A 13,249-nucleotide genomic window follows, 5' to 3' on the forward strand; every position below is an offset into this window, starting at 1 on the left:
TCGCCCACCCCGCTCCCACCTTTCTCTGTACACTCACCGCTTCTCGCTATCACAGCTTATTACCACAATTACATATGCTTATAGCTGGCAACCATATTCGTCCTTCTGCTCTACGCTTCTTTGTCACTCTTATGCACAGCAGCTTATACCTTTAAATGCCAGAACTGGCGAGAAACGTGGTGAGTTTCAATCGCCTACAGCTGCCGGCGATTGGCTAGTCGCCACTACTGCGATGATCCCGATCGCCTCTTTTACTATCTCAGGCAACAGTTCACACCAGGGAATGAGTCCGGTCGTCTGGTTTCCAACTTCCGGCTCGCCTTGATGGCACCCAGTCAGATCTAGGTGCGAGTGGTGCAGTGTACGGGAACGGTAAGTGGAAAATTCTACTTGTCGACACTTGATTGAGCATAATCGTACGCATATAGAGTTTACGGGGAGTGTCGATGACACTGATGAGAGGCTAGCCCCTCCCTAGGTGCACCGTCGGTGAGGCTATGGCATTACTTCGCGGGGTTGACTCTTCGGTAAAGCAGACAAGCTGGACCTTGTTTGTGGTCTGCGAACAGGAGGAAGCGCTCCGGAGCGTGGAATTTCGCTGAGCACTTAGTGGAGGTGGAATTACAGGGGGGACCTTCCTGGCCACCGAGTGTCAGATCGTGAGATGAACTTGTTTCTGTCTACGGGTACTACCCAAGCCTTGATCCTCATGATTGTGTCATATGGGATAACGTTTTCATTGAGTCTTCACGAGGTAATCGTGATGCTTGAGGAAGAAGAGAAGTTTTGACACAGTGATCGCGCAAATGATTCGTCAGATAGAATAGCGCAGCCGCAAAAGCACGGACTTTTTGACAGTAAACAAACAGTGAAAGAAACACAGACCCTGTATTCACCTTTTGCCTCCCCCGCCATCTCCGCTCATCTTTCTCGCCTTCTCTCAAACTACAAGACCTCGTCGCATCCTGCCACGACTCTCACTGCACTGCTCTCATCATCGCATGATGCCTCCTCCCACCGACCCGGTTCCTCTCCCCGATATCCTCGAAACGTACACCGGCTGGTTCAGCAGTGATGGCCTGCACATTGTCATAATGCTAGAAGGATCCACTTTGCGTCTAGGATGCCTCAGCCATATCCGTGGCGACATCCTCGAGAGCTGGACACTATGCTTCGTACCTGCAATCAACATCGCCAGCAGCACCGAGGAGGAGACAGCTCTCAATCGTCCTCTTCAAGCCGTCGCCATGGCGCTTCCAGGCAGATACATGGTCTCATTCGACATCAAAAAGGGCGCAATACACGGCGTGAGCATAGACACGATGCTGTATGCACGCTACAAGCCCGATACGTGCGCCATCATGAAGGTACCAAGAGAGCTCCGGCAAATGATCTGGCGCTACAGCCTAGCCAACGAAGCTGGCAAAGTGACACTTGAAGAATACGGTGATCTGCGTATCATCACCAACGGACGTACGCAGTCGCAGTTCAACCGCATCCACGAGGTACATCCCGAATTCGCCACTGAGGCCTTGCATCACGAGCTGTACGACAACACTCTCGAATGCACGGACGCAGCCCGTCTTGTTGAGCTGCTCCACTCAGACAAGGGAAATGTTAAGCTCTGCCTCCGCGATGTTCTGCTCTCGGCGGATTGGGGTCAGATGCCGCTGCCGCCGCGAATGCCTGACGCCCACCTTCTCAAGGATATTCTGCGGTATGCCAAGCAGCATAAAGAGACAAAGTTTACCATTCGCATGATGATGTGGCGTCTAACTCCAATAAATTCAAGCCAGGTTATGTTGCACTTTCTGGAATTTGGAGAAGGTATACGAAGAGCTATTCGAGGCAAGCAGTCGATCTTGTCGATAATGACTATCCAAAACCAGGTTCTCTTTTGGACGAAAGAGCACGATTTCTCGGGGCTTGACGCAGACAACGTCAAGTTTTTCCCTGAAATGGATTGCTTTTGTAGGTCTCTGTATCGGGCTCAGGTTGCATTTTTTCTCGACGAGGTGCTTACAGACTACATGGCACATGCACCAGGATTACACGCCAGTGACGTAAATGAAGCGATTGAGTCGGTCGTCAACGATATAGAGGAATGGCACAAGAACGGCATTTAAGGGCAGAAATTCCTCATCATAGCTTTGCCCGCTTCTTTTTCATGTTGGAGCTATAGAGCTAGAGATACCTCCCAAGACGGTAGTACAATGAAATTCCACTCCAAAACATTTCTCCACTCTCATACATCATCAACCACCCTCCATTGGCCCCCCATTAACTTATTGCTCTCCTCGCAGCTCTCATCCACCAATTTCCTACTACCCTCGATGCCCACAACAGGCAATTGTATCTCGAACCTTTTCCTTTCTGGAGGTGACTTCCCGTTAATCTCATACGGGAAAGGGACATACTCTGGCAATAACCCACACTGTTTCAACGCCGTCGCATGGTCCCAGCTAATATGCTCATGGCACAGCCGATCACCACGCATAGCGACTATGGAGGTAAAGGGAATGGCAAGCGGCTTTCCAGTAGGCGGAATACCAGGGAGGAGCCAAGGAACTTCCTTTGTGTGAGTGAGGGTAAATACAAACTCGTCGATTACACGGTCTATGCCCACGGTCCGCGAGACGAGGGAAAGAGAGGTATCGGGCGGGTTGCTGAAGATGAAGTGGTGCGTGTAAAATGCTGTTAATCGCTCCCCACCAACTCCGCCGCTATAGGTGCAATTGTCAGAAAGGACCAACAAGAGTAACGGGGTGGTCGCTTACGTCATGGTTGGTATGTGATTCACATACGGCTGATCCACCATCGTAGCCATAGTCTTCTCCACATCCCTCTCCCCAAACTCATACTTGGTATGCTCTTCCCATACCGCTTCCAGATCGAAAAACGGTCCACCCAACAGAGGCTTCAGGAACGTCAGACTTCTCGTATGCGCAATGCTCGCATTTCTCTTATCATAGTCCTTGTTTCCTGGAAGGATCCAGCCGCACTCTCTCTTCAAGTCCTCGTAGCGATAGGTCTTGACGATACCTTCCGTGGCCTGTACACCTTCAGAATCCGGGAACAGCGAAGTTGGAACACGACCTGTCGTGTCTGGGATTCCGGCTATGTGAACGAGCTGTGGTGGGAGGATTGTTGAGCTGAGAGTTGAGAATCTGCTGCCGCCGTAGGAAACGAGGGCCTTGATGTTGGGGTTTTGACAAGCGATTTCGTCGACATAGTAAGGTGTCCGGGAGATGTATGCTGAGAACGAGAATTGTTAGGATGCTTACGTTTAGAAACAGGAGTGTACCTACAAATCAAACCAACTCCATTCTCAAACTCGCATCCCTCGCACTCCTTGAGCGCATCTAGCGCCCTTTGCAGTGGAAACTCACCACCATCCTCAACCTTGCCAGGGACCAGAATCTACCCAACTGTCAGCCATCTATACTATCAACTGCCTCATTTCCAATCTTTAACATCATCTCAACCATAAACTGTACCAACATACCTGCGCAACCGCGTACCCCTCCTCAGCCCATTTCTGCAGCGGCGGCGGATCCAAAAGGCCCTCTTGCTTCTCAACCAACGACTGATAATCCACCACCAGCACCAAACCCGGGCCCTTTCCACGCCTCGAAAGCGGAGTCTGAAGCTTGATATTAGGGGAAATGGTCTGGGGTTGATGGGCTTGGGAAAGAGGGGTTCGAGATGACGATGGAGGGGTAACAGGAGCTCCACCCATGATGCAGCAACAGCAACGACAACGACAGACGTGGGGGAAAGGAAGGGACGTCGAATTTCCGATTCTTCTCTTGAGCTTCAAAAGGAGTTTACAGAGAACAGATGGAACCAGGAGGAAGACAGGTTGTCAGAAAGAACTAACAAACGTTGAGGAGATAAGGTCCTCAGATGAGGAGAACACCACCCCAAAGGCGGCCTCTTCTCCTCTCCTCACCTCAACCTAATCTCGACTGTCTGCATGCAGCAAGGCCGCCTACCCAATTCCCACTTCCCACTCCCCCAACCTCCCACTCTAACCACGATCATGCGCTCACGCGCGTGCAAACCTCCAGATATGGGGTAATCCGAAAAACCGTTAAACTCAAATCCCGTTAACCGCAGCTACACCACCGAAACGAAACGCAGTACTACAGAAAATACACCCACACCTATAGTTAAAGCATGCGGCTACACGATAAGAAAGCAGCAGCCCCCCGCCTATCTGTGCAACGCCGCATGCCCCCAAGAAAAGAAACAGTTCGTACAACATATAACCCCAAACCCAACCCCAACCCCTCTATGCCAACCGCCCCAAAGCGGTATCTCGCACATGTTGTCATGATAAGAGGGGTTAGGGACTGTTGCACACAGTGCGCCGTTATTGATGGGTTCGTGCGTGGATGCATGAGGGAAATGCATGCAGGCGCGTTGCGTGGGAAGAGGGGGTGTTGTGTGATGTTACGGGAGATTATGTATTCGAGAAATTCACATGGGCGTGGGTGGTTTATAGCGGCGTGTATGTGTGTATGGATCGGGGGTGCTTGGCGGCGTGGGAGGTGGCTGTACTGTGCTGTGTAGCCCAATGGAGGGTACATCGGACTGGAGGCACTGATCTTTTCTATTTCCGGACCTGGAGATATGTTCATGCTCGTGTCATGTATGTCTTTGTGATACACGTGTATGCGTGCACTCCCGTTGTACTAGGTACCCGCCCCACTAGTCACGCGACGGTATCGCCATGTAGACTCTAGAGTACGGGGGTACTGAACACCTACGCTAGAAGTACTATGGAAGAGGCGGTACAGTAGCTTCTGGGAATAGATCAGTCACTTCCTAATATGTGCCTGAATCACACAGAAAGTTAGTCGTGCGACAGACAGATCAATAGACGCGTCAAGCTGGTGCATAGTGCGTGGTCAGCTTCAATATTCGTCATGTACAAATGATCTCGCAACTGTATCTCGTTGCACAGAAAAGGTACCCATTACACGAGATAATGTATTGATTGATGGTAACAACGCCGCGTTGGTCTAATCACTTGGACAGCTCCGAGTCTTAGACTGTAATATCCTTGCGAAACGAATCCTCCCTACCAGTATCCTTCTGAACCTTATCATTGTTATCCTCCAAAACGTCCTCTTCCTTGTCAACCTGCTCCAGATATTCCCTTTCGATATACTCGAGAATATCTGCCTGTACGTAATCCAGCTCTGAAACTACCCTTTCGCCGTACTTGGAGTCTATGCTTTCATTATCGTCCCTCTCCGGATCGATATTGTCGTCTTCGTGCGGGTCGTCCGGTTCAGGGTTATCTGTACCCTTGAATTCTGTATCCACGGGTTCTTCTGTCTCAAGTAATCCCCATGCGTCGCTCATGCTATCTCCGTACTCGGACCTCGGTGGTTCAAATAGCGGCGTCTGACTGAATCGCAAGGATGCGTGACGAGGCGACATTGGAGGTATAGGAACTGTTGTCTGGCTAGCATTACGCTCCTGTATCAAGGAATTAATGACCTTTAATAGAACGTAGTGCATTGCACGGTGTCTTACAGCTATATCTGACGTCGACTCGGGCGGAAGCGGGAACTCAGATGCAGATGGGCTTGGAGAGGACGACCGGACCAGAGGAGGGTGCAAGCCTAGTTGCAATTGTCCTGGCCATGTTTTTGGCATTTTGTTTTCTTCGCTTTGTTCATGCTTTGTGTGTTCCTCGTTTTGTTTCCTACGTCGTAGTCTGCCGATGATGAACTTTCGGGTGAATCGGTCCCTTAGGTCTACCCACTTCCCTTTAAGCCAGCCCCGCATACTTGCTAGTGAATTTGCCGATAAGTAAGGATCTGTTTAGCATCGTGTAAACAATGAGTTTTGTGTCGCGCAAAGACCTTTTTCTACCCTGCACCGTACCACGGTACCCATCCTTGGCGTACCAAACTCAGGGACAATCCCCCACCTTATCTGACCAATGCTCTAGTGATATTCTCCGACTTCCCTCCGCTTGCCTGCCGTACCCTTTAGTTCTTTGAGAACGCTAGCTGCAATTGCAACGGCGTCTTCCGGAAGGCCTAAACGTTGTTAGCTGTTTGTATCAAACCACAAATAGCTCTCCACACATGCGACATACCCGCTACTCTAGCCACTTTCAAAGCGTGGCTTTCTCGATTGACACCTTTCCTCAGCCGATGTATATAGGAAAATTTGCCGTCAGGCTCTTCTTGCACATCATTGCAATAGCAACCCAATTTCTCAAAATCCTTCGTCATATCGGTGAGGGCATGGAAATGGGTTGCAAATAGCGTACGACACTGATTAACGTGGTAGAGGTGGTGCAGGCAAGCATAACCCACAGCGATGCCATCCTCGGGTGTCGTTCCTCGACCAACCTCATCCATGATGACAAATGAACGGGGCGTGGCCTCTTTAAGAATCTGTGCTGTCTCCAGCATCTCTACCATGAATGTAGACTGATCTTGATACAAGTTGTCTGCCGAGCCAACCCGACTGAAAATCTTGTCAACGAGCCCGATCTCTGCGTATTCCGCCGGTACGAAAGACCCGGTCTGGGCCAAGATCGATATGAGGGCATTCTGTCGCAGATAAGTGCTTTTACCAGCCATGTTTGGGCCGGTAATGAGCCATATGCGCTCCTTTTCTCCAAGAAGGCAATCGTTTGGTGCGAACTTACGACCTTGCTCATCTAGTCCAGTTTCGACAACAGGGTGCCGACCGCCTACAACATTGTTTGATGGCTCTGCACTTAAGATCGGCCGGACGAAGTTCTTTTCGGCGGCGAGGATCGCAAAGGCGCCAGCCACATCAAGTTCATCCAGCACGACAGCGTTACGCCGAAGCTTCACAAGATTTCGCACGACAGCTTCGCGGAGCCCGCCAAGAATACGCTGCTCCTCTGATCGAATGCGGAAGCGGGTTTCATCCATCTGTGCTCCCAGTTGCGTCCATTCCGGGATCTGAAAGGAGCGAGTTGATTTGCTGCTACTCAAGCTTTTGGGATAATGGACGGTGGCACGAGCTGCGTCTTTCCCCTTTACATGCGCAATGTGTGCGAGATTCGGAGTCCACTTCAACACCAAGCTTTCCGTGTTCATCTTTTGACGCAACTCTTTTTCCAGGTTGTTCTTCTGTTCTACCATGGAGTCCAGACTCTTGTGAAGTCGCTCCAAGGTCGAGCTGGCATTGCGCTTCATGATATGGACGTCATCTCTTCCGTCTGTTGCGCTCTTGAAACTTCCGACAATCATATGCGGCTTTGGCTGGACGCGCTTTGGCATGCTCTTCAAGTCTTCTTCTCCTGCTTCTCGGCCCAGTACGTCCTGGGCTAGGTCGGACATCTCTTCAGCTTCCTCCTCTTCTATGCGATGGTACTCGGACAACCCGTCTTCATCAATAGCTTGCTCTATGCGTTGTGCAAGCTCAAGGGACTGTGCTAGTTCGAATCGGCGCTCTAGTGTAGAGATACATTGTCTCCGTCGCGCCTCTGCAACTTCTGCTGTGGAATCGATAGGAACGGCACCTCTCGAGATGGCATGTTCATGGAGGGTCTCCACAATCCTGGAGGTCGTGATGATAGTCTTGGAGAGTTCCACAAGATCATCGGCATCGCCACGGCCATACGTGAATTTGGTCACTAAGCGGAGAGAATCATAAGTTTGACCCAATAGCGCAATGATGTCTTGACGAAGTTGGGGATACTGTATCATCTCTTCTACAAGATCGAGCCTATCATTGATTGTCGAGAGTGACATTGATGGCGCAGCTTCACTTTGTTAGTATTAGGGATGACTAGTTAGTGATTGTCAACATACCTAAACGCTGCGTGAGTAGCCTGGTACCACTCTTAGTAACGGTCCTGTTCAGTGAGTGTAACAGGCTGCCTTCTAAAGTGCCTTCTCGAATTGTACTCCGAATCTCTAACGCTCTCAAGCTGCTCTTATCAATACTCATATGTTCTTCGGCTTGATGTCTCACAGGTGCTTGGAGTCGGGTACGTGATCCGAGCAATTGATGCTTAACGTAGTGCAACAATGAGCCTCCTGCAGCAACTTCACTGGAGGTAAAATTGGCCATGTCGAAATCCTCCACAACATCTTCCAACATGGGTATCCAGTCTGTGACGGTGAGTGGTTGTTCTGAAGGCTTCTGGAATGTGACCGTGTGCCCATCTTCCTGCATGATCGACACAATGCGCGAATGATCATGTTCTTGGAAGACGCTGTCTAATAAAATCTCTCTCGGCTTGATGCGAGCTATCGCCGAAGGTAAAGATGCGATATCGGTACTCTGAGTAAGGAAGTCACCACTTGACAAGTCAATCCACGCCAGACCGACCTCAGTGCGGGGCAGGTTGAGAATTGAAGACACACTGGGGCTGCCAGGACTCTCCTTCACAGCCTTCTCTTCGCTAAGGGCTTTTGGGTCTACATGGACGCTCAGGAGGTAGTTATTCTCCCATGGATCCATGAAATGCTCGTCGATAAGGGTGCCTGGCGTCACAATTCGTGACACCTTTCTCATATACTGAGGCTCACCCTTTGCTCTTGCTGATACATCGTTAATAAACTCGTCACTGATTGCAACGTGCTTGTTCAGATCCTGCACAAGAATCTTGAGATATCGATCTAGCTGGTAGGCGGGGAAACCGGCCTGATGCAATGAGCTTTGTGCACATATCTTGTGCGCATATACTGACCATAGGAACCGCGGGTTTCTTGCTACCTTTCATTGTCTTCTTTTTGGACTTTTTGAGGTTCAATAGGGGAGCAAACTCGTCTGCATGTTCAAAATACAGCTGTCGCTGTTTTAGCAAGGCTGGCACGAATTCAATTGCTAGCATACCTCATAGAAGCCACCAACACGGGTGACTAGCACACAGTGACTGAACTTGAGCATATTGTTTCGCACTTGCTGCAATAGCGGAGGATAATCCGGTTCGGAGTCATCCTGAGGTGGTAGTGCGTCGGCATCGATGACTCCTTGTTGCATATCCTCCACATCTATCGTAGTCTTCCTTTTTGCGCCGTGACATTGCGATACATGGAAGCATCTTGAACTGGTAGATAGTGTTGCACGTGTTTTCGCGCATGGTCGCGTCGAGCTCAAAAATCGGATGCTCCCTGTACTGTATGAGCGGCGGGAGGCAAGAATGGCAGTCCTTTGGGATGACAACCCAGGACGCGTCAAATAGTTAGCTCTTCGCAATAGCATCCTCTCGGACAAAAAGTTGTGAGAGAAATGCCGGAGACGGGCAAGATGCAGGAACGCGTCTGTATGTGGTTAGCTCTTACGCGGACGTCGCGGGGTAGACGGATCGACCCAAAGTTACGACGCCGATGTGCTGTACATTTGTGTATGCAGCCACTGACACAATCTTTACAGCAACAATGGCACCCCAATTTGAGCCCATGAAGAATGATCTTATCTTGCGTACAGCAAGAGGTTAGTGACAGTTTGTGGCAGGCCAAAATACAGATTGAATTGACAATGTACAGGCGAAAAAGTCGAGCGGCCGCCGATATGGGTGATGCGACAAGGTAAGATGCCTCATTTATCAGGGAAGCGACGCAATGCTCACAAGACAAAGCTGGACGTTACCTGCCCGAGTACCATGAGGCAAAAGGCAAAAACGACTTTTTCGAATGTTGCCGCAGCCCCGACATCGCCTCCACTCTGACGCTTCAACCCATTGAGCGCTATGCAGGCCTCATCGACGCCGCAATCATCTTCTCAGACATCCTCGTCATACCGCAAGCGATGGGAATGGAGGTGATCATGGTAGATAAGAAGGGGCCCCATTTCCCCGAGCCGTTACAAACTCCGGACGACAAACAGTACAAGGAGGTGCTTGAGAGGGAGGTAGACGTAGCAGAGTCACTAGACTATGTCTACAAGGCTATCACTATGACACGACAAAAGCTAGCCGGAAGGGTGCCGTTGATTGGCTTCTGCGGTGCGCCTTGGACGCTGCTGTGCTACATGGTAGAGGGCGGAGGTAGTAAGATGTTCATCCAGACCAAGACATGGATATACAAATACCCAGAAGAGACCAAGGCGCTCCTCAAGAAGATTGCAGAGCTTTGCGTTGAGTATCTTGCTCTGCAGGTGCAGGCTGGGGCACAGGTATGAATCCTGTTCGTTGGCTATGGTGCGGTACTGACTGTTGTAGATGATCCAAGTCTTCGATTCGTGGGCAGGCGAGCTGTCACCAACATGCTTCAAGACGTTTGCTCTTCCATACCTCAACCACATTGCTGACAACCTCCCCGCACGTATCAAGTCCAAAGGCCTGGAGCCCGTTCCGATGACGGTATTTGCGAAAGGAGCATGGTACGCCCTCTCGGACCTCTGCGACACAAACTATAATACCATTGGTCTGGACTGGCTACATGCGCCGGCAGAGGCATACAAGGTCGCGCAGGCCAAGGGCAAGGTGCTGCAAGGAAACGCGGACCCCGGTGTTCTATACGGCACCAGGGAATCCATCACGAAGGTGGTGGAGGAAATGGTCGCTGGGTTCGGTGGTGGCAAGCAGGGCTGGATCGCCAACCTTGGTCACGGTAGGTTCCGTAATGGCGTTGATTAGTATGATTATGTGACTAACAATTAGTAGGCATCACCCCTTTCGTGAAACCAGATGACCTCAAGTTTTACTTTGAGGAAATCCACAGGCTGACCAAGGCGTAATCCTCAAAGGGTCTTGGCTGCCTCAGCCGTGGGCTGGAACCGGGGCAGACCAAAGACAGATGGGGATATGGAAAGGACTTTTCGAGATGCACTCGATAAATAGATTAAGAAGCAAACAAACAGAGCAAAATATCAGCTCCTACACAGCTCGGCCTTGCGTGATGGCGCAACATGGCAATGGCAAAATAAGGGTCCCGCTTCCGACTTCGCCAATCTTCGGCGATAAGAGCCCTACTGATCGTCGCAAACCCGATTGGTCCACAACCAGTGGTCATAGCGTGCATTCATCGAAGGTTCCCATGGTTTGCGCACCCAGAATCGATGCATTCAAGGCAGAATAGGTTATACCAGGCTTGATAGTAGAGAAAAGTTGATTTTCTCGGATCCAGTGGGGCCGGCTAGGTGGTTTGCGCAGGCAGACGTGTGTTTTCAAGCAATCTTGGGCGGCTGAGGCCCCATGGAAAGGCATAGAATACTTTGGAATCTTCTCTCGCTCGGCGCAGCCGGTGCATTTGCAACATCCCGGTTTACTACTTTTAAGTCCACAAGCGTCGCCTCTACCATTGCCTTCACCACACAATTACACGCATTGTTCGATTCACCAATCCGTGCTCACCTTTACCCGCTATACCCTTTGGCGGCGATTCTCGGTAAGCCCTTTTTGTGCCCTTTGACCCCCCGGCGAGGAAGTAACCGACGCCTCTCTGCGAGCCTCGCCTTGCCCCAGTACCTGCAAAACTTGGCCCCCATCTTGATTACTGACCATATAAAGATCTCCAGGGACATCCGCGACTCGTACTCCCCACAAATTACCTTTGATATATTCTACCATACCCCTCCACTCGACTTTTGCGACCCGCACTAGCCCCTCTACACCTCCGTACAATCGGCAACCGCGATAATGGTCAAAGACACCAAGTTCTACGACCTCCTAGGGGTAAGCATAGCCTTGCTTGCGTCAAGTCAAAGATAGCCGTCTAACAACACCAGGTGTCACCAGACTGCACCGAGGCACAACTGAAATCAGCGTACAAGAAGGGAGCGCTCAAGTGGCATCCTGATAAGAATGCCCACAACCCAGAGGCTGCCGACAAGTTCAAGGACCTCTCACACGCATACGAGGTCCTTTCCGACCCACAAAAGCGTCAAATATACGACCAATATGGCGAGGAAGGCCTAGAGCAGGGTGGCATGGGCGGAGGAGGCGGCATGGCTGCTGAGGACCTGTTTGCGCAGTTCTTTGGCGGTGGTGGCGGCCCCTTTGGAGGCATGTTCGGCGGCGGCATGGGTGGAGGACGCGAACAAGGTCCCAAGAAGGCACGCACAATCTCCCACGTCCACAAGGTATCGCTCGAGGATGTCTATCGTGGCAAGGTTTCGAAACTTGCCCTCCAGAAATCCGTCATTTGCCCCAAGTGCCACGGTGTCGGTGGCAAGGAGGGTGCCGTTAAGAAGTGTGCGGGCTGCGATGGTCGCGGTATGAAGCACATGATGAGACAGATGGGCCCTATGATTCAGCGTTTCCAGACCGTGTGCCCCGACTGCCAGGGAGAGGGAGAAATCATCCGGGACAAGGACCGATGCAAGCAGTGCAACGGCAAGAAGACAATCATCGAACGCAAGGTCCTGCACGTTCACGTAGATCGTGGTGTTAAGAGCGGGCACAAGATCGAGTTCCGAGGCGAGGGTGACCAGCTACCTGACGTAGAACCCGGCGACGTTGTTTTCGAGATCGAGCAGAAGCCCCACGCCCGCTTCCAGCGCAAAGACGACGATCTCTTCTACCACACTGAGATCGACCTACTGACTGCCCTTGCCGGTGGTCAGATCCACATCGAGCACCTCGACGAGCGGTGGTTAACCGTCGACATCATCCCTGGCGAGTGCATCAGCCCTGGCGAAGTCAAGGTCATCCGTGGACAGGGTATGCCTTCGTACCGACACCACGACTTTGGTAACATGTACATCCAATTTGACGTCAAGTTCCCCGAGCGACTGGGCGGCGAAGACGGCACCCCCTTGACTCCGGAGCAGATCCGCGCCCTCGAATCGGTCCTACCTCCCCGCAAGGTTCCTGAGTCCCTGCCTCCGCCAGACGCTATGACGGAGGACTTTACGCTCGAAGATGTCGACGCATCAGGCGAGTCGGCGCGCGCACGCGGAATGGGTGGCATGGATGATGACGACGATGAAATGCACCCTGGCGCTGAACGAGTACAGTGCGCATCGCAGTAAACGCTACACCTGTGTGTAACGGCCGGTGGGTGAAACGAAAGTACGATTTATGAGCAAAAAGGGCAGGACACGACAGTTGTAGGCGCTTTTACTGGGTGGGTGGTGTGAGATGGAACGAGCGGGGGATTTTTAGCTTCGGCTACTGCCTCCAAAAGTTCTTGGAAAAAAGTCGTCGACGACGACGAAGCCGTTTGACGCAAAGGTTCTAGGCCGATACCCCATAATCGACATGGACTAACTCTGTACTTTGTTGTTTTCTTCCATCCTTTTACTATGATATCATTACTTTATCATGAGTATTTTCTTTTCTTTCAATGGATGC

The 13,249-nt window shown here is 51.2% G+C and overlaps 6 protein-coding genes across 6 annotated transcripts; 3 read left to right on the plus strand and 3 right to left on the minus strand.

Annotated features, from left to right (window-relative positions):
• Positions 1-1,004: 1,004 nt before the first annotated feature.
• Positions 1,005-2,126, plus strand: PtrM4_138470 (uncharacterized protein; the record flags this gene model as incomplete). Its single annotated transcript, XM_066109385.1, has 1 exon — positions 1,005-2,126. The coding sequence occupies one exon, from the start codon at positions 1,005-1,007 to the stop codon at positions 2,124-2,126; it is 1,122 nt and encodes a 373-aa protein (XP_065960307.1).
• Positions 2,127-2,245: 119 nt separating this feature from the next.
• Positions 2,246-3,739, minus strand: PtrM4_138480 (SnoaL-2 domain containing protein; the record flags this gene model as incomplete). Its single annotated transcript, XM_001938104.1, has 4 exons — positions 2,246-2,723; positions 2,778-3,255; positions 3,309-3,420; positions 3,506-3,739. 4 exons carry the CDS (start codon positions 3,737-3,739, stop codon positions 2,246-2,248), a joined length of 1,302 nt encoding a protein of 433 aa, XP_001938139.1.
• A 1,313-nt stretch (positions 3,740-5,052) lies between these two features.
• PtrM4_138490 (uncharacterized protein) lies at positions 5,053-5,802 on the minus strand (the record flags this gene model as incomplete). The annotated part of the gene is made up of 2 exons (XM_001938103.2): positions 5,053-5,490; positions 5,548-5,802. The coding sequence occupies 2 exons, from the start codon at positions 5,800-5,802 to the stop codon at positions 5,053-5,055; spliced, it is 693 nt and encodes a 230-aa protein (XP_001938138.2).
• Positions 5,803-5,964: 162 nt separating this feature from the next.
• On the minus strand, positions 5,965-8,994 carry PtrM4_138500 (MutS, Mismatch repair ATPase (MutS family); the record flags this gene model as incomplete). The annotated part of the gene is made up of 5 exons (XM_001938102.1): positions 5,965-6,059; positions 6,119-7,768; positions 7,818-8,655; positions 8,702-8,800; positions 8,848-8,994. The coding sequence occupies 5 exons, from the start codon at positions 8,992-8,994 to the stop codon at positions 5,965-5,967; spliced, it is 2,829 nt and encodes a 942-aa protein (XP_001938137.1).
• Positions 8,995-9,392: 398 nt separating this feature from the next.
• PtrM4_138510 (HemE, Uroporphyrinogen-III decarboxylase) lies at positions 9,393-10,692 on the plus strand (the record flags this gene model as incomplete). Its single annotated transcript, XM_001938101.2, has 5 exons — positions 9,393-9,447; positions 9,501-9,542; positions 9,593-10,128; positions 10,175-10,565; positions 10,619-10,692. 5 exons carry the CDS (start codon positions 9,393-9,395, stop codon positions 10,690-10,692), a joined length of 1,098 nt encoding a protein of 365 aa, XP_001938136.1.
• A 901-nt stretch (positions 10,693-11,593) lies between these two features.
• On the plus strand, positions 11,594-12,927 carry PtrM4_138520 (DnaJ, DnaJ-class molecular chaperone with C-terminal Zn finger domain protein; the record flags this gene model as incomplete). The annotated part of the gene is made up of 2 exons (XM_001938100.1): positions 11,594-11,629; positions 11,683-12,927. The coding sequence occupies 2 exons, from the start codon at positions 11,594-11,596 to the stop codon at positions 12,925-12,927; spliced, it is 1,281 nt and encodes a 426-aa protein (XP_001938135.1).
• Positions 12,928-13,249: the final 322 nt, after the last annotated feature.

Source organism: Pyrenophora tritici-repentis, chromosome 8, assembly GCF_003171515.1.
Source record: "Pyrenophora tritici-repentis strain M4 chromosome 8, whole genome shotgun sequence".
Taxonomy (NCBI): domain Eukaryota; kingdom Fungi; phylum Ascomycota; class Dothideomycetes; order Pleosporales; family Pleosporaceae; genus Pyrenophora; species Pyrenophora tritici-repentis.